Source organism: Watersipora subatra, chromosome 5, assembly GCF_963576615.1.
Source record: "Watersipora subatra chromosome 5, tzWatSuba1.1, whole genome shotgun sequence".
NCBI lineage: Eukaryota > Metazoa > Bryozoa > Gymnolaemata > Cheilostomatida > Watersiporidae > Watersipora > Watersipora subatra.
Genome location: NC_088712.1, coordinates 32,731,655 through 32,756,093, shown reverse-complemented (window position 1 = coordinate 32,756,093; position 24,439 = coordinate 32,731,655). Strand labels below are relative to the sequence as shown.

The window sequence follows — 24,439 nt, the reverse complement described above, 5'->3', positions numbered from 1 at the left end:
ACTCCAAGCGAAAAGAACCCTCACCACACTTTGACCACTCTCTGACCACACAGTAGTAAAGCCCTTGCCTGTTACCCAAGTAGACATATTACACTCCAACTGCTCATAATAATTCTGTTTAAATGTTCCACAGTTTATTTCTATTCCATGGACGTTTTTTTATTCATCACCAAGCGTAAGAATACACATAACGTAATCTTTAGCACGGTATAATCAGAGCCATATATGTCTGTTTGTCCAAAGCTACATTTTGAGGTTGTAAAAACGAATTTTATTGAGAGGAAAACAAACTTGCGAGATTCAGCTTTGTGATCCGGAATGGTAACATCAGTTAGCGGCATTAATCAGTGCCAAACCATTACATTGAAGGTTATTCTTCATAACTTATCAGCTCAGCTGATAGTCTCTGACAGTAGACGAGACTCAGAGTACTAGTTGACTATAATAGTAGCTATACATCATGGTCTCATGCATTGAAGATGTCTTTGGTGTAACCCAGCGAAGATGTCTTTGGTGTAGCCCAGTGAAGATGTCTTTGGTGTAACCCAGTGAAGATGACTTTGGTGTAACCCAGTGAAGATGTCTTTGGTGTAGCCCACCAACGATGTCTTGGCATAAATTTGATGATGTCACTCTGAACATTTTGCTCGATTTTCTAGAATTGAAACGTGAAACTCTCTAACTTCCAATGACTCGTTACAAATAATTTTTGTACCCCTAATGTACTGCCTAACTATTTAAGCCTATTTCCATATTTACTCCCTAACTATCCAAGCGTATTCTCATTGTAATATTGTATTGTAAAATTACAATTTAATTTGACACCAAAAATCATGAACCAAATTGAAATTATAATCATGACTTGGCACTAGGTTGTATCATTGAATAAGATTCTTTCAGTAAGTTGTATCACCCTATCAGATTTTTCCAGCAAGTTGTATCAATCAATGAGTTTCTTCCAATAGGTTGTATCACCTGATGATATTTTTCCAGTATGTTGTATCGTCCAACGAAATTGTTCCAGTAAGTTAAACCCATCAATGAGGTTTTTCATGAACTGTTAAATTAAGTATCAGGAAAAGATTTCTGAATGAATACCAAACTAAATATATAATTCATGGCATGTTCAACATGGCAGGCATGTAATGAATATTTTTGTGTTGACATCTTTCGCCAAGCACTTTCGCAATTTTTTATTTTTTGCCCTAGCAGGTTCAAACTCATAGCCAATGGCGGTCGACCTGAACAACCCTCTATTACCCCAAACAAGAAGTAGTTCCTTGTAGTCACTCGGAATAAAGTGGCTATCTTGTTCCTGGCCAGTATCACTATGTCTTGCACTATCTAAACCTTGCTGAGCAACAGCCATGGTGTCTGTGGCCGGACATCGACAGTGACCACGAGCTGCTGGAACTTTATAGTGCACTGGTGAACTTTATAGTGCATTGGAGAACTTTATAGGGCACTGGTGAACTTTATAATGCACTGGTGTGCCACCAAGAAATGCATCTCTAAGATGGCATCCTTGCTGATGTGGCTGGCCACAAAGACCTCTTGGTCTTTACAGGCAGACGCATGACTCCATAGAATGGAAGCTGGGTTTCATTGGCCATGAGACCGTGGCTCTCACTTTTTTTGAGCAAGTTTCTCACACCCGAAGGAGCTTATCAAACACTTGTTTGCTTAGCAGGCTCGTATTAATTTAAAGAAGAAGTTCATAGTAATCAACCAGGAACTAGGTGGGCAGCCCTTTCAACTTCCTGAGGAGAAAGTAAATGGTAGAGTAGAACTGGTCCCAAGCCTGTGTTCTGATTTGATCTACACCAAGAGGCAAGTTCTTTAGGCCCAAATACTCCTTAAATCTGCTGAAACAGCCTTATGAAGTGTCCTTTAAGTCTGACAGGAGATGTATGGTGAGTCAGCTCTGCTGCCTGTAAGGCAAGCTTCTGACTACATGCAGGCTGAGTTTCAAACTCGGATGCGAGTGCCACTGTAGCCCTGCATGATTCACAGTGCTGTAGAACAGCTCCTTGGCCATGTCTGCCTTGAAGGGCACAGGCAAGTTTCCGTAAGCCACATGGACGAGGCACTTTACCTGGCAGGCATGTTCCTGGAGAATAGTGGTCATAGCATGCGTAAGGGTGCTCAATTTACACCAAGCCTGTCTAGGGGCGAGGCTATACCAAGTTTGCAGTGTGACAAAAATAGCTTTAACGTGGTTGGCTTGTTTGCAGTTTTCGGCCTCCTCTTGCAGACACTTTTGAAGATGGAGCAAACTGGCACCCTCTGTATAATCATTGGTATCTGCCACATCCTGAAACTGACTGATAAAGTACTCAATTTCCCCCAACCCAAAGTACTGAGTTGATTGGAATTGGTTAACCGAGGCCGGTGCCTGGAGTAACAACCCCATTCTCTCAAGTACCTCAGAGAGACGTTCGACTTCTGTCCACACTCCAAGCACTCCTAGCGCTCATCTTAATGCCAACCCTTACGAGAGCGTGCCGAGTGATGGGAGCAGACTGCCCTTAGGCAGTCACGGGTCTCTGTGATTAGGGAGTGTTTTGCTTCAGGCCAATCTTTCACTGATGCTCTCACCTTACTATCACTAGGATAGCCTTGGCTTGAACATCCAGAAGTCTCCTAAAGTCGAGATGACCACAAGAATCACAGCCACTGAGTGCTAGGCAAAAAGACAAATATGTGTTTTAGATAGGCCTATATATTTTATAAATATATATAAATACATGGTTTGTATTTCCTTTTGTAAGACCGAATTTCTTGCTGAGCCAGGACTCGGTCTCCGAGCCCTGGCTCAGCAGATCCTGTAGTCATCTCGGCTTCTTGTAGAGCCAAGATGACCACAAAAATCACAGCCACTGAGTGCAAGGCAATAAGACAGATATATCTTTTAGATATATATTTTATAAATATATATGAATCCATGGTTTGTATTTCCTTTTGTATTACCGAATTTCCTGCTGAGCCATGACTCGGTCTCCGACCGTGGTACCAGCCCTTGGGTTGACTAAACAGACCGTGGTCTTGGCGCTCTGCCTTTTTTACATACACACACACGCACGCACACGCATACGCGCACGCACTTTACATATATGTGTGTGTGTGTCTTATATCTATAAGTCTCAATTTTTGTTTGTTGGTCTGTATGCATGTTCAGTTATCGCCATATAATTTTAGGAATGAAAAATCTTCTTTCACTAGAATTCAACTCACAGCCACCAGTTCTGTATTCAGGCACTTATCCAATACATTATGCTGTCCATCTGGATATACCATAGAATGAGTGGTGCACATACATACTTACTACATTTGTCACACTTTCATAGCTTCACACTTACCACTTTAGCTAACGTTATACTTGAAGCCATTCCAGAAAAAAACATATGTGCCCATACATTTATGTCACACAGTAGATGTGGTGACACCCCGAGTTCTTATATACGACCCCTTGTGTGGGTCTATCAAGAGAAGATTCAAACTTTTCACTAGATGTTGCCTTTATTGCAAGTAAATAATGAATGTACAAAGCCAGCGGCATGTCAGTCTTTATATACTAAAAACACTATTCCAGTAATTTCCAGAAAAAACAGCATTATTAGTCAGTTGCTAAAAATAGAATATTTCGTAATAACTGAGTGAGTGAACTGTGTCAATAAAGAAATAGTATGACTCAACCATGGATTGCGCATTATTACGTCAGCAATTTAACTATTGCGCAATGCAACATTAGCTATTCAACGATTATGCAACATGCATGTACAAAGTTAACAGTCTGATGCAGATTATATTGACAATTTAGAAAAATGCTTGAACTTGTGGTGAGAGAAGAGAGTCATGACATACAGCTTGCGCTTGTAGCGGGGCATTGTTACATAATTGTGGTTTGCCCTTGTTATGTGTTCATGAATAGCTGCTTAGCGCTTGTGGCAGGACATTATTACATAATTGTGGTTTGCCTTGTTATGTGTTCATTACTGGCAGTAAGCCTTACTCTTATGTCATTGGCTGTGTCCCTTTTGTCTTTCTTGTCTTGTTTGAGATTATGGTATGAGTAGGCGCTCACTTCTTCACTCGCAGTGGTACATTAAAGTCATATAGTGTACAGCACATTTCAGCTCAAGCTATTTCGGCATTATGACAGTGAAGCTTTCAGATTTAGTACAGCGTTATGAAGATAAAACTAGTGGGGACTTTAGAGAGTGGTGCGATGAACTCGAGTTGATAGCAAAGCTCCAAAAAGTAGAGGATTTGGTATCATTCTTGCCGTTATTTCTTTCCGGATCAGCATTTGCTGTCTATAAACAGCTAGATGACAGTACTAAAGGCAATTATACGAAGCTAAAAGAAGAGCTACTCCAAGAATTTAGTGCATACGAACAGTTACGAACACGGACATTGGTCGGTGGGGAAACTGTGGATGTGTACTTGGCAGATTTACGAAGGTTAGTGGCTTTAATTGGCCAGACAGAACCGGAACCGCTCTTAAAATACACTTTTGTTGCTGGGCTACCCGATGAAATAACTACCCAGCTAAAATCTGTAGCATCTGTGGACAAGCTAAGCTTGACGGATCTGGTTAGCCGAGCGAGAATGATGATGTCCAGCAGAGCAACAGATGCTGGTTTTTGTGCTATTGGCTATACAAAGAAGGACAGTACTTGCTACAGATGTTCTAAGGTTGGGCATACCTATCGCCAGGGTGGTGCAAGCAACCGCAACAATGCAAGGCGGCAAGTTCAATGTTACAGATGCCAGCAATTTGGTCACATCAGCCGACACTGTAAACAAGAACAGGGAAACGACAAAGGGGGAGTATCATTGCTGAATGCTCCCCCTGCCCTAAAATAAGCAGAATGTTACCATTCAAATCTTTTAAAATTCAAGGACATGACAATGTGGCATTAGTTGATAGCGGATGTGAACAGTCTGTTATACGCCAAGATTTGATTCGCCGACTAGGGTTACAATTGCAAAGGCCACCTCAGCTAGTGACTATGCTAAACGGACATGTTGGTAAATGTGCAGGAGAAGCATTATTACAAGTGACAGCCGAGGGTCAAACAATTGAGCTAAAGTGTCTCGTGGCGCCGTATTTGGTGTGTGGCTGTTCTATGATTCTCAGTATGGATGCCATTATAAGACTTGGTGGCATGGTGGTCTCCCAAAGCTGTGATGTGAGTTTTATGGCATCTACCGAAGTGATCAATGTTGGAGTAGTTGAAAATCAACAAAAGTTACTTATGAACGAAAAGGAAACAGTAGTAATCGACGACAAAGACTTTAACGCTGCCTTCGATGGCTCAAAGTGGACAGTAAGCTGGAAGTGGTTAGCAAAAGAGCCTGTGTTGCAAAACAATTGTGCCGAGTATCGCGTCGCTGAAGACAAACGGAAGGCGTACAAGCTAGAAGTAGAACAATGGATTAACAATGGATGGCTACAGCCTCACAATGAGAAATTACATGGAAAGGTAACAGGAGTCATACCACTAATGGCTGCCGCCCAGCCAAACAAACCAGCCAAAGTTCGCCCTGTGATGGACTAGAGCAAAGAATTAAACAGTTACATTAGCAATCATCCAGAGTGTGATGTCGCACTGTGCCAGGATAAACTAAGGACTTGGCGTAAACTTGGTGACAATGCATGTGTTTTGGATTTAAAGAAAGCTTACCTGCAGTTACATGTACATGGAGACCTCCATAGGTTTCAGACTGTGAACTACAAGGGTAAGTTGTATGTCATGACTCGAATGGGGTTTGGGTAAAATGTGGATTCAAAAATTATGTCAGTTATACTACAAAAAGTTTTAGCGTTAGACGAAATTGTGGCCAAAGGTACTGATCACTATGTCGACGACATTTTTGTCAATGAGGCTGTTGTGTCTGCAAAGCGAGTGCAGCATCATTTGTCAAGTTTTGGGTTAGTCACAAAGGAACCTGTACCATTGTCTGATGCACGGGTATTAGGGTTAAGGGTGACTACAAATGGTGCTGAAGTGAGATGGTCGAGAGATGGAGCCTTGCCAGCAGTGGGCACTAAAGTTACAAAACGAGAGCTGCTTTCTGTTTGTGGCAAGCTAATCAGGCATTATCCAGTAGCGGGCTGGCTACGCGTGTCATGCAGTTATATGAAGCGGTTAGCAAATGTAGTTGAGTGGGATAGCGACATACCAAATGATGTGGTAGGGATGCTTCATGAGACATTGAAATACATAGAGGAACATGATCCCGTCGGAGGTGTATGGACGGTGCCAGGCTGTGGCCATGAAACAGTTTGGTGTGATGCTAGTAGCATTGCTGTTGGGGTTTGTTTAGAAGTAGGTGATGTTGTGGTTGAGGATGCGTCTTGGTTAAGGAAAGAGGATGATAGAGCACACATAAATGTAGCAGAATTGGATGCTGTGGTAAAGGGATTAAATTTGGCCATGAAATGGAACCTAAAAAGATTAATTGTAGTAACCGATTCCAAATCAGTTTATGCATGGGTGCAGTCTGTTATAACAGATAGTCATCAACCGAAGGTTAGCGGGTTGTGCGAAATGATAGTGAGGCGTAGGTTGGGGCTAATTGCACAGCTGATTGATGAGTGTGAGGTGGAGTTAACCATCAAATTGGTTAACTCATCTAGCAACAAAGCTGATGTTTTAACCAGGGTGAGGCAGAAATGGTTAGTGAATACTACTAAAATGGCCAATGTAGCAGTAGTGGATAATGCCGCTAGTTATGACGATGTGAGGAAAACCCATGACCTGCACCATTTTGGGATCGACAGAACATTGTATGTTGCTGAGCATAGGTTAGGTAAACGCGTGAGCAGGAAGGCTGTAAAAAACACTGTTGAAAATTGCCCAGCATGTCAAAGGGTGGATCCTGCCCCCATGCGATTGACTAAGGGAAATTTGGAGGTAGGAGTTTGGGAACGGCTTGCTACAGATATATGTCACTACAGAAATGTACCATACCTAACTATTATAGATTGTGGTCCAAGCAGATTTTCAATATGGGTAAGACTGCAAAATGAAACAGCAGATGCAGTGACACTACAGCTAGCTCGAGTGTTTAGAGAAAGAGGGCCTCCTGTCGAAGTGCTTTCAGACAATGGACCCTGCTTTTGTGGCAAGCGTTTTGAGTCATTGTTGCAGACATGGAGAGTAGAACACATATATAGTTGTGCATATCGTGCATATGATATTGCAATAGTTGAGAGAATCTACAGGACAATCAAACGTATGGCTGCACGCTCGGGTGGTAGTATCAGTGACATGGTTTTTTACTACAACAATTCACCTAATGCTGAAGGAGTGGTGCCGGCAAAGAAGTTGTATGCATATGTGCCTAGGCTGCATAGATTAGTTGGAGAGGGAGATGGTATGCAACGACAGCGAGACATGACCTGTAACCCATTCAGAGTAGGTGATCAGGTATATGTCAAGCCAGCAACTGTAAAGTGCACATCTGTATGGAAGTTAGGTGCAGTGACTATACTAGTATCAAACACTGCTGTGGCAGTTGACAAGATGACTTGTCATGTTGCAGATCTGCGTCAGGCTTGCAAAGAAAGTGAGGACGACGATAGCAGGGAAATTGAGAATATCCAAAATGATGAATGTGTAGAAGCAGATTTGGCAGATGTTGAAAGGCATAATGATTTGGCCATATGCAGTAATAGTCACCCCCAGTATCGGTGGTAGATAACACAGTCACCAGTAGAAAACACGAATTCTAGTAGTGAAACACGAAATCGTAAGACGCCAAAGTGGCTAGCAGATTTTTACGTAGAGTAAAAGAAAAAAAGGGTTTTGTGATCTATAGGATCAGGGGGAGCTAAGGTGAGAGAAGAGAATCATGACATACAGCTTGCGCTTGTAGCGGGCATTGTTACATAATTGTGGTTTGCCCTTGTTATGTGTTCATGAATAGCTGCTTAGCGCTTGTGGCAGGACATTATTACATAATTGTGGTTTGCCTTGTTATGTGTTCATTACTGGCAGTAAGCCTTACTCTTATGTCATTGGCTGTGTCCCTTTTGTCTTTCTTGTCTTGTTTGAGATTATGGTATGAGTAGGCACTCACTTCTTCACTCGCAGTGGTACATTAAAGTCATATAGTGTACAGCACATTTTAGCACAGAACTCACATGGCCAATATAACTATTGCAATTAGTATAGATTTGTAGTAGACACCACAGCCAGTACAGGATGAATTAATCAGAAATAAACACAGTACACAGAATAAACAAACACTTCCATTTAAAAATTTAAACGGTAATTGGTGTATATATTGATCAAAACTAAACTTTCTAAGCAAAAACTTTTTTATTACTTATGCAACACTACGCATTCAACTAGTATATATATACTAGTTGAATGTATATATATATATATATATAAAAAAATTGTTTCCTCACCCCGGATACCCCGTATGGGTGGTAAATTCTGCTCTAACTCGGGTCTCCTACCAGAGACCTGGGAGTTTGAGCACTCGCCTCAAGATCTTGGCTGTTCCCAATAGCGCACTTTTCTGCAACTCACCTGAGTTGATTGTTGTTGGTATTTGGGCAAGCCACATTTTATGCGCCGGTGTTATTGCACCCAGTGCCCCCATTACTACTGGGATTACAGTTGTTCTTACATTCCATTCTTACAAAAATGGGCTACTGGTTCAAAACGGATGAATTGGACTCAGACTGATAACGCGGACCTCATGCAGTGCTACTTTATGAGTGAACCTCAAAAGTGGGGCAACATGGAAAGTATGCGTCAACTGTGGATAAGCATGCTAACCAGAGGAGCTCAGAAGAGTAACATAATCAAGCGGCACCTCATATTGGAACTTGAGGTAGATGAAATTAGGGAACAGTTCACCCAGGTAACCTAGAACCAACGAGGATTGCATATCAATACACACTGTCACATACTGTCACACATACACGATCATGTGTTGACTCACGGGTTGAATAAAACATGCACTTGGACCTTGACCCAAGGGTGAAAGAGCTTGCAGAAAATATCATCAACAAGATGCCAGCTGCTGTTAAAAGACATTAACTTGGCACTGGAGTCGATCTCAACTGGATCAATCAGTGAGACTAATGCCCTAATCTACAGTACAGCAACCGTCATCTTGGAGGAGATGGGTATTAAGCCACTGCCAACAAGGCTTCAAGCCATTCCATTCTTAGTTAGTAGTAATTAGTAATTCTTAGTTAGTAGAAAGTTAGTAGGCTCAGTGAGAGATCTAACCACAGTTTGGAGTGTCCAAAAAGGGAAGCCACAATAGAAGCTCTAGAATCTGCCAAACAGCAGCTAGTGCATTCTCGGCGCGATTGAAGCGGTACACCATAGAGTGGGATAACAAGAAAATGAACAAACTGTCCATCAATAATCCATCTAGAGTGTATTCCCAGTTCAAAGGTGAACTGCAGAGGCCAATGTCTTAGCCTCCCTGATCTAGCACTTCAAAGTTCTGGAGGGACATCTGGGAGAAAGAGACTACTCATAACACCACTGCAAATTGGCTGAAAAGGCTTAAAGAGAGCCATCAACACACTGTGGCTCAGCAGGGACTCACCATCAGCGAAGAGGACGTCAAGTGCAGAGTGCAGCATATGAAGAACTGGGCAGCACCTGGCCATGACATGATTCAAGCCTTCTGGTAAAAGAAATTGACATCACTTCACACTAGAATGGCTAAGCAGATGGAATGCCTAATAGAACAAGGTGACCATCCAGAATGGCTGACCAAAGGACGAACTGTACTTCTGATAAAAGATCCAAAGCAGGGGCTGATTTCCAAAAACTATCGACCAATAACGTGCTTGCCCACCAATTGGAAACTGCTCTCAGGAATAGTTGCAGACAAACTGGAAGAGCACATGAGTCACTATATGACCAGTGCTCAGAAAGGAATTGGGCGCAACACCCGAGGAGCCAAACATCAGTTACTGGTGGATTGGACGGTCTATCAAGAAAGCAGGAGAAGGCAAACCAATCTTGCCATGACTTGGCTCGACTACAAAAAGGCCTATGACTTAATTCCCTATAGTTGGATACTTGAGTGCCTCAGTATGTACAATGTTCACCCTGCTCTTGTGGCATTCATCAAGATGTCAGTGACCAAATGGAAAACGGAACTGGAGGCTAATGGCAAAAAGCTGGCGAGTGTAAAAATTAAGCGAGGCATCTATCAAGGTGACTCCTTATCATCGCTGCTCTTCTGCATATGCTTAAACCCTCTAAGCAATATGCTGGACGAGACTCAATATGGATACCAGTTTAAGAGTGGCACCAAGATAAACCACCTTTTCTACATGGATTACATCAAGCTGAACGCTAACAAAGAAAGGGACATTGATTCGCTAATACACCTCACTCAGGTATACAGCAAGGACATCGGAATGACTTTTAGTATTGAAAAATGTGGAAGGATAATTTTTAAGAAAGGCCATTCTATGCTCACAGATGGCCTAAGAATGCCAAATGGTACCATCAAAGATATAGAAGAAGGGTACAAGTACTTGGGGATTATGCAAAGCAATATCAACCACGAAGCCGAGGTACGTCACAAAACCATTACCGAATACGATAAACGCCTTCGGGAGGTCTTACGGAGCCAGTTCAATACCAAGAACTAAGTCATGGCAATAAATACTTACGCACTGCCAGTAATAAGATATCCAGCAGGCATAATAAAGTGGACTGAGAAAGCCATCAAAGAAACAGATATAGCAACTTGTAAACTGCTGACCATGCATGGAGCACTCCACCCAAAATCTGATACTACTAGATTGTATCTCGATAGGAAAGATGGCGGTAGGGGACTCAAAAATGTAAAGTAGACAGTGAAAGAGGAGGAGCAAAGCATCAAAGCATATGCAGCCTCCATGGCCACTTCAGATAAGTTGCTAGCTGAATTTCAATCGGCTGCTCTTACAACGGACCTAAGCCCTGATGATGAGGAAATTGACTGGCACACGAAACCTCTTCATGGTGCTTACCACCAACAAATATTTAAGGTTGGCGATCTTCACCAGACATATATGTGGCTGAACAAAGGAAACCTAACGGCCAATACAGAGTCGCCAATCATGGCAGCCCAAGAGCAAGTGCTCCCAACAAGGCAACTCCAAAAAAAATCTATCACACTAGAGACGGTCCTAGATGCAGACTGTGCAAAGATGCACCTGAGACCATCCAACACATCATCAGTGAATTTAAGCAGCTAGCAGGAAACGCATACACTGAGCGGCATAATCAGGTCGCAGGTGTTGTGTATAAAAGTCTATATGATGAGTATGGCCTTAATAAACCACAACACTGGTGGGAAGTTCCTGGTAAGGTAAATGAAAATGACCGCGATAAAATCCTCTGGGACTTCTACATCCGAACTGACAAGCATGTCCTGGCAAACCAACCAGATATAGTGGTGGTAGACAAGGAGAACAAAAGGGCTACTATAATAGGTATAACAGTACCCAATGACTACAATATAGCCAGCAAAGAAAAAGAAAAGGTAGAGAAATATCTCCCTCTTGGAGAAGAAATTGAAAAATGCTGGAATGTAAGAACAACTGTAATCCCAGTAGTCATTGTGGCACTGGGCCCAATAACACCGGCGCATAAAATATGGCTTGCCAAAATACCAACAGCAATCAACTCAGGTGAGTTGCAGAAAAGTGCGCTATTGGGAACAGCTAAGATCTTGAGGCGAGTGCTCAAACTCCCAGATCTCGGGTAGGAGACCCGAGTTATAGCAGGATTTACCACCCATACGGAGTATCCGGGGTGAGGAAACAATTTTTTTATGTGTACATACATGTACATATATATAGGTAAATAAAGGTAAATAAATTATACGCTTAGTGAATCAGAGCTATCTACACATAAATTAAATTATACGCAAAGTGAATGAGAGCTATCTACACATATATTAAACTAGAAATTCCACTGTCATACAGCCCATGACCAAAGTGATATTGGAAAAAAGAAAGGGTATTGATGGTTGGGAAATCAATATTAGCAGTCAAATGGCACTGCAGTGCAATAGGATAACTGCAATGGTAGCTGTAATTTACTGGGTGTGGGTGTTATTATATACAACAAACAGCAATAATGAAAGGAAAATATTATATGTTTTTATCTCTCCCCCTGCAATAGGAGAAATGCAATATTGGCCAGTATTACAAGTAAAATGCAGTGACATTATTAGAATAACCAATATTATTAATATAGTAATAATATAAAACTAATGCACAGTTTTGTTTACATTTCAAAACTTCATAGCTAACAATATCACGAAGTTGTGATATTTATTTAGATTTAAAAAAAATCTGTACTACGTAGTCATCGTTCTGTAGTCATCCAAACTTATAATTAATTATTGTAATAATCTCATAAGAACCGTTAGAAAAAATATCATCGTCATTTCTTTTACTTACACTGCGTTGGACATCAGTTAGAATTCCAAAGTACTCAAAAGTTTCCAAAATGTCAGTTACTTTGATATCGACAAAAATGAAACGATTTCAGTACTCCTAGGTTAATTACAGCAACCTTCGGCAATGCTATAGACTGGTGAAATGTGCACGTTATTTCTTTCATGAAATGCGCACGACTTAACCGTTTTATTCTCTGTCGCTCGACGTTTTAATTTCCGGTCTTAACTTTGATAAAAGTGAGAATTAGCAAGTTTTAATAACGATTTTCGGCCAAATAAATCTGTCTATCTATGTATAATCCAATCAGATGGGTTAGTTTTAGGAATTTGCGATAACCTTTCAAAGGCTCGGTAACATATTTAAATAGGTTTATATGCATTTTGTATCAATATTATACTTAAACGACTTTACTGAAAAATAGTTATATTTGTTGATAAGATTTTGTAACAAGGGTTTGGTGACGGCTATTAACAGATAATTTTTCGGGAGTTGTGTGCACATGTGCATTTATCATAAATCTCCCAAACCAATCGCTTCGCTCGTTTTTGGTCATGGGATTAAACGCTTAGTGAATGAAAGCTATTTACATGTATATTAAAAGAGGTAGGCATTGTGAGTTGATGTTCTACAGCTTCTTTCTGTTAGTCCCAGTCGAGGTGACTAAGACTGTCTGTGGATGTGGCTTATACTTGATGTTCATGAGGCCCCTCAAGTGTCTCATCATCACTGCATAAAGTTTTTTTTAAAGGTTGACTCGCGACAAAATTCATATTACAGTTATTTGGTATCAAAAGATTCATCATGTCTTACTCTGTTGTGTTGTAAGTGCCAAATATGTGGAAATGGGATTACAAGCTCTTAAAAGCTCAAAAACGAAAAGCCGCCGTAGATTGGAATCTCTTTATTTCGATGACGTAACCACGAAATTTGGTTATCGTCTTGTCACGTGATGTTCTCACGTGAATTGAAAGGCCAATAAAAAGCTCAATATAAAACTTATCGTAGTACTAGTTTATGACAAACACTTTGGGTTTTACCAAAGACCCCGTATCAAATATAGATGCTCGCTACTTTACAGTTTTGTTTCAGCATTATTCAATCGTCAAGTCGTAATCTGATCATGTGACCCAATACTTCGCAAATAGTTTTTGCAGCACTTTTTGATTATCACAAGTAACCAACAGGCTCGTCATGATTATCAGACAATGATATATACTCCTTCGAGCTAAGGTTAGAAAGTTTAACGATTTTTTACGGTAAGTTATAAGATATTAGTGCTAAAAGTGACAGCATCACAATGACGATAAAACAGACGCGTAAGAGCAATAGACATAGTTTTATTGAATGCGCAAAGTATATTTGTGAAAATATTTCAACGAATAAGGCTGCAAGAAAGTGTAAACAGAAACCATCTCTCACAACTACATCACATTTGAGCCGTTTTGGAAAGGGAATCCAAACTACGGCAGTCTCGTGTGACTGCGATTTTCTGTTCGTTTTTGAACTTTTAAGAGCTTGTAATCACCTTTCCACATATTTTGCACCTACAACACAACAGAGTAAGACATGGTGAATCTTTTCATATCAAATAACGGTAATGTGAATTTTGTTGCAAGTCAACCTTTAAGCTAAATAAATCATCCAGGTCTCTGCACCATATAAGAGAGTTGATAGAACCACAACTTGATGCACTTTATACTTCACCTTGATTGAAACAGGCTTGTTCTTTCCAAGTCTCTGCTGAAGCTTGCAAAAGGCAGTATAGGCTTTGCCGATCTAAGCTTGCAGCTCTTTTCCAATCCCACAAGTTTTAGGTACGGCGCTGCATAGGTACATGTAGGTGAAGTGTGCCAATGGTTAACCAGTAATTCTTGGTTGATGAAGATGCCTCTCGCTTTAGGAGGGCAAAGAAAGAGTTTGCTTAATTAGTACATACTCTGTTTGATATTAATTTTCAAGCTTAACGGATATGCAGCTCTCGTGATGTTGTCCAGAAGCAGCTGCATGTCAGAGACAGCATGAGCAGCCAATGCGCTGTCGCTAGCAAATAGCATCTCTCAAATGAGGTTCTTGGCAATTCGAGATTTGGATTTAAAATGGCAGATGTCGGAAATATTTAGGCTATGTTTTCTTTTTATGTAGACTTGCTATGTACATCATTGAATGCTACATGAAACATAGCAGCCAGATGGATGGACAACAGTGTGGGAGCTAGGACACAGCCTGACTTGACTCCATTTGTTACCGCAAACTCATTTGGCGAGTCTTTACCTTGAACCACTCCTGCTTGCATTTCATCCTGATACTTTCACTGTTCATCCTGATTTTTTCCATATTTTGTGAGCCCATGTTTGTTAGCCCGTGTTTTGTGAGCCCGTATGTTGAAACAGTATTAAAGGCTTTTGTAAAATCTATGAATACTGTCTTGAGGTTCAAGTTTTGTTCAGTACATTCTTCCCGAATTTGATGAGATCTGAAAACCATGTCTTTGGTACTTTGGTTTCTTTGGAATCCACTTTGAGTTTCTGGTGTTATAACACCAGAAACTCAAAGTGGATTCCAAAGAAATTTGCGAGACCATGTTTTGTGAGCCCATGTTTTGTGAGCCCATGTTTTGTGAGCCCATGTTTTGTGAGCCCGTATGTTGAAACAGTATTAAAGGCTTTTGTAAAATCTATGAATACTGTCTAGAGGTTCAAGTTTTGTTCAGTACATTCTTCCTGAATTTGATGAGATCTGAAAACCATGTCTTTGGTACTTTGGTTTCTTTGGAATCCACTTTGAGTTTCTGGTGTTATAACACCAGAAACTCAAAGTGGATTCCCATCTGTCAATCTTTACTATAATATCAGCAATCACAATACAGGTATACCCATAGAGTAATCTCCCCCCTAGAGTGATAACTGTGCATTCAACAACACAAGCGGTTTCCGATGCCAACAAGGAGCGTTTAGGCCACGCCCCTTTTTTTGTGCTAGTCAATCGTAGTAATTGACAGAACGATACCATCAGCCATGAGAATGATCATGAAGTTCCACAGTTAAGATAGTAATTATTGCTCATATTAAAGAAATGATGATTATAGTTTATTACTCTAATATATGCTTATTATTTAAAGCAATTCAATACCTACATGCCTTGCAAAGGCACTGAATAGACAGTGTTAAGTAAGTGAGTTAATGCAATCAGTTACTCCAATGATATACAGCCCCTACACATGGGGGCTGTATATTATTGGTTACTCATAGATAAGATAGATAGTCATACTGGGGTTGTATTACAATAGTGTGATGGGAAGCTAATCGACTGCCATCAACTAAAAGTATTGACATTGTATGGTGATAGAGTGATTCATTGACCCACAGTCCACAAACAGCCCTTGCATGTAATATTAGATTTCAATACATATCAACCAAATACATAGACTAGCTTGAAGCAACGATGTCCACTAGTTAGTGGACATCGTTGCTTGATGTAAGCAAGCAAAAAGCTTGAAAGTTAGAGTGGCAAGTGTTGTTATATGTTAGATAAAAATAAATTATACTTAATTATACTAAATTTTAATTATATAAAAATAAAATAGACTTTTTTATTACTTTATTTATTAGATAATTTTTTATTGTAATCATAGCTAAAAAGATTATATTTAGCCATTACTTGCTAATTATTTTACATTTAAACACATTTACAGTTTTTTTTTCTAATTTATTTCAACAAAACACTTCTTTCATGATATGAAATTTAAAAGTTGTAGTTTTTTGAAAAAGCTTGAAAACCTTTACGGCTGTTTTCTTTTTTCTATTAATTCATTTGAACTGCTTAAAAATATTTTCTCATTATATGAAGTTTAAAAGTTAGAATGGTAAATGTTATATAAAAATAAATTTTCTTTCCGAAGACTTTTTTATTATTCGGGCAACTCGGGTAGTACAGCTCATAGTTGATGGCAGTCGACTAGCTTCTCATCACACTAATGTAATAAAACCCCAGTATGACTATCTATCTTATCTATGAGTAACTGATTGCATTAACTCATTTACTTAACACTATCTATTCAATGCCTTTGCAAGTCATGCAGGTATCAGGGATTACATGTATGTCACAATTTCCATTTCCATAAAACTTCCATAACTTATTTCCATATTAATTCCATTTCCATAACATTTCCTTACTTCATTTTTATATTACTTCCATTTCCATAACATTTCCATAATTTATTTCCATATTATTTCCATTTCATTAAATTTCCATAATTTGTTTCCATATTAATTCTATTTTCATAACATTTCCTTACTTCATTTCTATATTATTTCCATTTCCATAACATTTCCATAATCTATTTCCATATTATTTCCATTTCATAAAATTTCCATAATTCATTTCCATATTAATTCCATTTCCATAACATTTCCATAATTCATTTCCATATTATTTCTATTTCCATAACATTTCCCTTCTTCTTTTCCATAGTGTTTCTATATCATTTCCATAATTCATTTCCATTTCTATAACATTTCCCTACTTCAATTCTATATTATTTCCATTTCTATAACATTTTCATATTATTTCCATTTCAATAACATTACCGTATTATTTCCATTTCAATAACATTTCCATATTTCTAAAATAAAATTTCCATATTCATTTCCCTAAAATTATGGAAATATTTATATTTATGGAAACAATGATATACAGGAGCTGTATATCATTGGCTGTATATCATCGCTGTATGGGGCTGTGGGGGGCTGTATATCATTGATGGAAATGGATATGAAAAAGTAAACATTTCCATAATATGTTTAGTGATCCTGGTAGGAATTGAATTGCTTTAAATAATGAGCATATATTAGAGTAATAAACTTGTCATGCAAGTGCCAAGTATTACTGGTACTTTGCCAACAAACATTATGCTTTTTAGCTAAAGCTTTATACAAGCTAATATTATATAGTACTGTCTCATTATAGCTATTAATAATGCTTGTAGCTTTTTACAAAGCTTTTCTATGACCAAACACATAAATACTTGGGTTTTCTGTTATCAAATCAGTTGTCTCTGGAGTGTGCAATAAACCATTTCTCTAATTTAATACTCTATTTAATTGCTTCTGTGCAGAAACATAACAGAAGCTAATTGGCAACAAGGATTTCTCTTTTGAACAGTTACAAAGAGTTTTGTTCAGATTTTATCATTGATAAAATCGATACAAAGAGTTCTGGTTTATTACAAGAGTAACTGTTCAAAATTGCACCACTACAATGGCAGAAGTAGCAGACCTGATCAAGCTAATGCAGAAGCAGCAGGAGGACCAGAGACAGCAGCAAGAGGAGCAGAGAAAGCAGCAAGAAGAGCATAGACAACAGCAGCATGAGGAGTTCAAGCAGCAACAAGAGGAATACAGACGTCAGCAAGATGAAAGAATGGAGGAGAATAAGAAACTGTTGGAGCTACTACTACAAAACCTACAACGGAAACAAGAAACAGCTGCAACCGCTGTTCCAGCCTTCCCAGGTTTTGACCCAACAGCAGAGCTACTAACAGATTACATAGACAGATTCAACACATTCATTGCAGCAAATTCTATTCATCAAGACAAGATTGCTGGCACTTTTCTCACCAACCAACAGCCTACACTCTACAAGCAGCTTAGTAATATGGCAGCTCAGCTTTCAACACCCAAGCAGATCAACGACCTCAACATGGATGAAATACTGGAATTTCTCAAAGACCAGTATGACCCTAAGCGCTTCATTGTTAGAGAGCGTTACAAGTATTGGAGTGACATGCAGAGGAAACCTGGAGAAACTATTCAAGAGTTAGCTGCCAGAATTCGTCAAGATGCAACTACATGTGCCTTCATAGACATTACAGATCCATTAGATGAGGCTCTCAGAACAAGATTTATCTGCTCTGTAAACAATGAAGCAGTTCTCAAATCTCTCTTCAAGGTCAAGGACAATGAACTCAACTTCAACAAAGCTATACAGGTAGCACAGGAGACAGAAGAAGCAGCTAAAGTTGCCAAAGAGACAGTTTATGGAAACTCGTCTAAAGTCAACAAGGTTGCTCAACAGAAATCAAGATACAAACCAATCCAGAAAAACAACTCTACACCTGACAAGCAGAAGGAAGGAAAGCTATGCTACAGATGTGACCGAACTAACCATACAGCGGATGACTGCAGATTCAAAGCAGCCACCTGCAACTTTTGTTCTAAACAAGGTCACATAGAAAGAGCATGCAAGAAAAAGAAATCATCTGCAGCAGAAAAACCAGTAAAGATGATAGAATGCACATCAACCAAGATGGTGAAACTTGCTGAAAACATCAAACTGGAGGGAGACAACTTCACACTTGAACTGGACACTGGAGCATGTGACAACTTCATCTGTAAATCAATATGGGAGAAGCTAGGAAAGCCAAACCTAAAACCTACTACAGTTAACTACAAATCAGCCTCAGGACATCTCATAGAGACGCTTGGCAGATGTGAGCTAACTGCCCAATTGGATGCACAGAAAGAAGTCAGACTACCATTTGTGATTAGTGCTGTACAAGATCTCAACCTACTAGGAAGAACTGCTATACAGCAACTAGGCATCTCTATTGATGACAAGCTACAACAGAACCTTGTATCAACAATCACAGAGAACCAGCCAGATGGGAGGTTACAAATCAAGTGTAAGGAGATGTGCAAAGGATTTCCAGAAATATTCAAAGACGAGCTAGGATGTCTCAAGAACTTTGAACTAGAGATAAACTTCAAACCTTCAACAAAGCCAGTCTTCTGCCGACCCAGACCAGTTCCTATTGCCTTGACAGAAGAGCTCAACCAAGCATACGAAGCAGGTGTAGCTAAAGGCATATGGGAACCAACTCAATTCAACCAGTATGGAACACCAGTTGTACCTGTACGCAAATCTACAACAGGTCAAGCTGCAGGGAAGATCAGAGTATGTGGAGACTACTCCAAGACTATCAATAATCAGCTAGAAACACATAGGAAACCTATCCCACTACCAGAAGATCTAATCAGAAAACTAGGTGGAGGCTATTGCTACACAAAGATTGATTTAGCAGATGCCTACAATCAAATATTGTTGGCACCAGAAAGTCAACAGCGACTAGCACTATCAACACACCGAGGAGTACTACTACAGAAGAGGTTGCCCTTTGGCATAAGCTCAGCACCAGGGTATTTTCAAGAAATCATGGAGCAACTGACACAAGACCTCCCAGGAGTAGCAGTATACCTAGATGATATACTAGTGAGTGGAGCCAATGCAGAGAGCCATCTACAAAACTTACGTCGACTTCTTCAAAGATTAGAAGAAAGAGGGCTCAGATGTAGAAAAGACAAGTGCTGTTTTGCTCAACCTACAGTAGAGTATCTGGGACACAAACTCACTTCAAAGGGAATCACTAAAGGAAAGAAGGCAGATGCAGTACAACAGATGCCAGTCCCAACAGACTTAACTCAGCTAAGATCTTTCTTAGGAGCTACACAATTCTACAGCAAGTTCATACCCAATCTGTCACAACTCACAGGACCATTGCACAAACTGACACGCAAAGGAGAGACCTGGAAGTGGGGCACTGAACAAGAAAAGAGCTTCAACAAACTGAAAGATATGCTATCAACTGATAGTGTCTTAGCACACTTCAACCCAGATCTTGACATTGGAATCTCATGTGATGCTTCAGAAACTGGACTGGGAGCTGTACTATTTCATCGTTATCCTGATGGAAGTGAGAGACCAATAGCCAATGTTTCAAAAACACTGACCAGCACACAGAGGAAATATGGACAAATACAAAAAGAAGCTCTCTCAATCATATTTGCTCTAAAGAAGTATCACCAGTACCTGTATGGTCGACGGTTTATCTTGGTAACTGACCACAGACCTCTTCTCACACTTCTAGGACCTACCAAAGGAGTTCCAGCTCTAGCAGCCAACAGACTAGCAAGATGGGCACTGGTACTAAATCAGTATGACTACACCATAGAATACAGATCTACCCAGCATCATCAAAATGCAGATGTCCTCTCAAGACTGCCAGTTGGACCTGATAAAGAGTTTGATGCAAGAGAAGATGAGGATGATGTTGATACAGTATGCACTATTCACACTATTGGACAACAGCTCAACTTGACAGACTACAATGTTCTAGCAAAGGAGACAAAGAAAGACCCAACACTAGCCACAGTAATGCGCTACACAGCAGAAGGATGGCCTGGTAACAAAGAGATGAAGGAGACTCAGCTGTCACTCTTCCACAAGATCTCAGATTCACTTTCTATCACTGAAGGTTGTCTTCTATATGGCAACAGAGTAGTCATTCCTGTCAAGTTACAACAGGAAGTATTAAAGATCCTTCACCTTGGACACTTTGGAATGGAAAGAATGAAGAAGCTAGCTCGAACTGCTGTCTATTGGCCTTGCATTGACTCTGATATAGAGGAGACAAGCCGACAGTGCACTGCCTGTGCTGAACACCAGAAGCTTCCACAGAAGTATCCTATACATCCCTGGATGCTACCTGAGAAGCCATGGAGTCGTCTTCACTTAGATCATGCAGTGAACTTCATGGGCAGCCAATGGCTAGTGATGATAGATGCCTACTCAAAGTATCCATGCATACACAGGACGTCATCTACTTCTACCAGAGCTACCACAGACATCTTAGAGGAGATATTCGCACACTTTGGATACCCTCACACCATAGTCACTGACAATGCTACCAGCTTCACCTCAGGAGAGTTTCAGCAGTGGTGTCAAGAGAGAAGCATTGTTCACCTCACTGGAGCACCCTACCATCCAGCTACAAATGGCGCAGCTGAAAGACTAGTACAATCCTTCAAACAAGCCATGAAGAAATCGTCACTCTCACCTAAATCTGCACTACAACAGTTCCTGATGCACTATAGAAGGACACCACTTCCTACAGGATACTCTCCCAGTCAGCTGCTGAATGGAAGACAGATGAGATGCAAGATTGACACCCTATTGCCATCACCCGCACACATAGCACAGTTTCATCAATCCAGAGAAGTCAACCGATCGGCAGAAAAGACAGTTAGCAAGATACACAGCTACAATCTTGGAGCACCATGCTATGCCTTGTATCATGGACCTAGACGCAACAGACAACCTAGATGGGTTCCAGCCATTGTTACTAAGAGATATGGAACTCGTAGTCTCAATGTCAAAGTGGTACCAAAGGGACCTACTTGGAGAAGACATGTTGAACAACTCAGACCAAGATACTCAACAGAAGAAGATCAAGAACCTGGAGATAAACCTGATATAACAGAGGAGACAAAACTGCAACTACCAGCCCCTACAACTGTAACAGAGCAACCTCTGTCTAGAAGAAGACCACGCAACCCTCGTCTACCTGATGGAGATGAGTATAGCAGAGACAAACCCCGAAGGTCTAAGAGAACCAGAAAGAACCTTTAGCTTAGTGAGGAGGTGTCATGCAAGTGCCAAGTATTACTGGTACTTTGCCAACAAACATTATGCTTTTTAGCTAAAGCTTTATACAAGCTAATATTATATAGTACTGTCTCATTATAGCTATTAATAATGCTTGTAGCTTTTTACAAAGCTTTTCTATGACCAAACACATAAATACTTGGGTTTTCTGTTATCAAATCAGTTGTCTCTGGAGTGTGCAATAAACCATTTCTCTAATTTAATACTCTATTTAATTGCTTCTGTGCAGAAACATAACAAAACTATAATCATCATTTCTTTAATATGAGCATTAATTACCATCTTTACTGGAAATTCATGCTCCTTGTTTAACCATTCTCATGGCTGATCTAGTCAATCACTACGACTGACTAGCACAAAAAAGAGGCGTGGCTTAAACGCTTCTTGTTGGCACCGGAAATGCTCGTGTAGTTATCACTCTAGGAGGAGATAACTCCATGGGTATACCTGTCTTGTGATTGCTCATATTATAGTAAAGATTGACAGATGGAGGCATATGGATCTTATTATAAAAATATTGCTTGCTCATAATTTAAGAGTCTGCTTCACCTTGTAAAATTTTCTAATTAGCAACTCTTTAGTTGGCCCTTGAAGGCTACTTGGAATAATGGATCTTTATACCAGCATTTCTGGCATTCGTGAACATGCATTCTGGCATGCATTACGGTAAATAAAGGTTCCACTTCATATTTATTTAAATACACATGCTTTCTCTTTTATAGTATGCCGTGAAGGGCTGAGGCAGCTTTTGTGGCTTAAAGCTACCTTTTTATATTCTGACTCTCGGCAACACTGATGTAAGATAAAAATGTTAGAGATGGCTATTAGCCCGAGATTGCAATATACTTCAACAAAAATACTGTTGCCTTCAGATAAATTTCCTCTTATTCAAGATAGGAAATGGCAACAGCTGGCACAGTCATGTTAAGTCTAGTTGGCTCTGTGAATAGCCTATGTACGTATGTACTACAGTATATACTTTCATAGATGCTCCCATACTACTCTACTAAAAGAATGTAAACCTTACCAGCATTGGTTAGTCTATTAGAAGATGTGACCTGTAACTAATTAAATCAAATTCTTTCCTAAACCAGCCAGGCAATAAAACAGCAAGACAATCTTTAGCTAATCTATAAATAGATTATAATCAACAGGCTATTGATTAAAATAGATTATAATCAATAACCTTCGGAACTTTGTCAGAAGAGAACATTGGCGGTTGTGGATGCAACTAAGGCTTCCTAGCATATCGACAAACATAGAGTGATTTGCTACAAACTGCTTTGATCGACATGTGACGGACATGGCGACTGCACGAGTAATTCTTCAAATATTGAGTATGATGCCTGCTTAGCTTACTGCAAGCAGAGACTGTCATGCATGTGCTACAAAAAATGGTTCTATGGTCTTGGCTAGACATGTCTGAGTTCAGTGGCAAACAGACTTCAACATTTGGAGGCATGTCCAGTAGCAGAGAGCCCTTCAAGATTCTTTTCCCATCTTTTCACTCTAGTCACCGCCAGAAGCCTTTGTTGGGAGTTGAACTTTAGCCTGATGCTTGAATGTTGGGCATTCTAAACCGCTGGACCGCTAGACCGCTGGACCGCTGGACCGCTGGACCGCTGGACCGCTGAACCGCTGGACCGCTGGACCGCTGGACCGCTGGACCGCTGGACCGCTGGACCGCTGGACCGCTGGACCGCTGGACCGCTGGACCGCTGGACCGCTGGACCGCTGGACCGCTGGACCGCTGGACCGCTGGACCGGTAGACCGCTAGACCACTAGAATGCTAGACCACAACTGCCTCAACAGTTTTCCAAGCAGAAATGACCAAATTTTTGCTACAGTTTTCAAGGGTAATCAATCAAAACTAGAACATTTCTCTTATACTTCAATCGCTAAATTTTTATGCATAAAGAATCTGAAAGCACCAAGTACATGGGTAAAAGCTTCCTTGAGTAGAGCGCATTTGAAAATTTAGTACCAGACTGAATGATTTTATTGGAGGAGTTCTCAGCCTTGACTGAAAAATGTTTACAAATTTTTATAAGCTCTTGCTGGTTTTTTGTGAACTTGCGATGGCGAATTGCTCATTTTTGTTTACCATTGGTGTAAGCCTTGGGTCCTTGTTAAACGCCACACAAAGTCCATGTTTGGATATTTTTAGTTTTTGGTTGCTATAAATATCACAGCATTGTAGTGTTATAGTCTGCGACTGTTGTGATAAAGGTTTGCTATTGTTTGATGCAAAGATATTATCATATGATTAAGTGAATTATTTGAATGCTGGCTCAGTTTTCAGAGCAAAATAAAAATATTACATCATCAATTTTACTATAGTGAATGAAAATGCAGTAAACCATCTCAGTCTCTATAAAGATGAAAAGAACAACATGTTTGACAGCTAATTCATCTTACAGTAAAGATGTTAAACTCAATAGAGTAGATACAATGATACTTTCTACTCTGCAACACACCGAAGTTAT

At 40.0% G+C, this 24,439-nt stretch overlaps 1 protein-coding gene across 1 annotated transcript; it reads left to right on the top strand.

Moving 5' to 3' along the window:
- The first annotated feature begins 5,801 nt into the window (after window positions 1–5,801).
- LOC137397287 (uncharacterized) lies at window positions 5,802–7,709 on the top strand. The gene has a single exon (XM_068083577.1). The coding sequence runs from the start codon at window positions 5,802–5,804 to the stop codon at window positions 7,707–7,709; it is 1,908 nt and encodes a 635-aa protein (XP_067939678.1).
- Window positions 7,710–24,439: the final 16,730 nt, after the last annotated feature.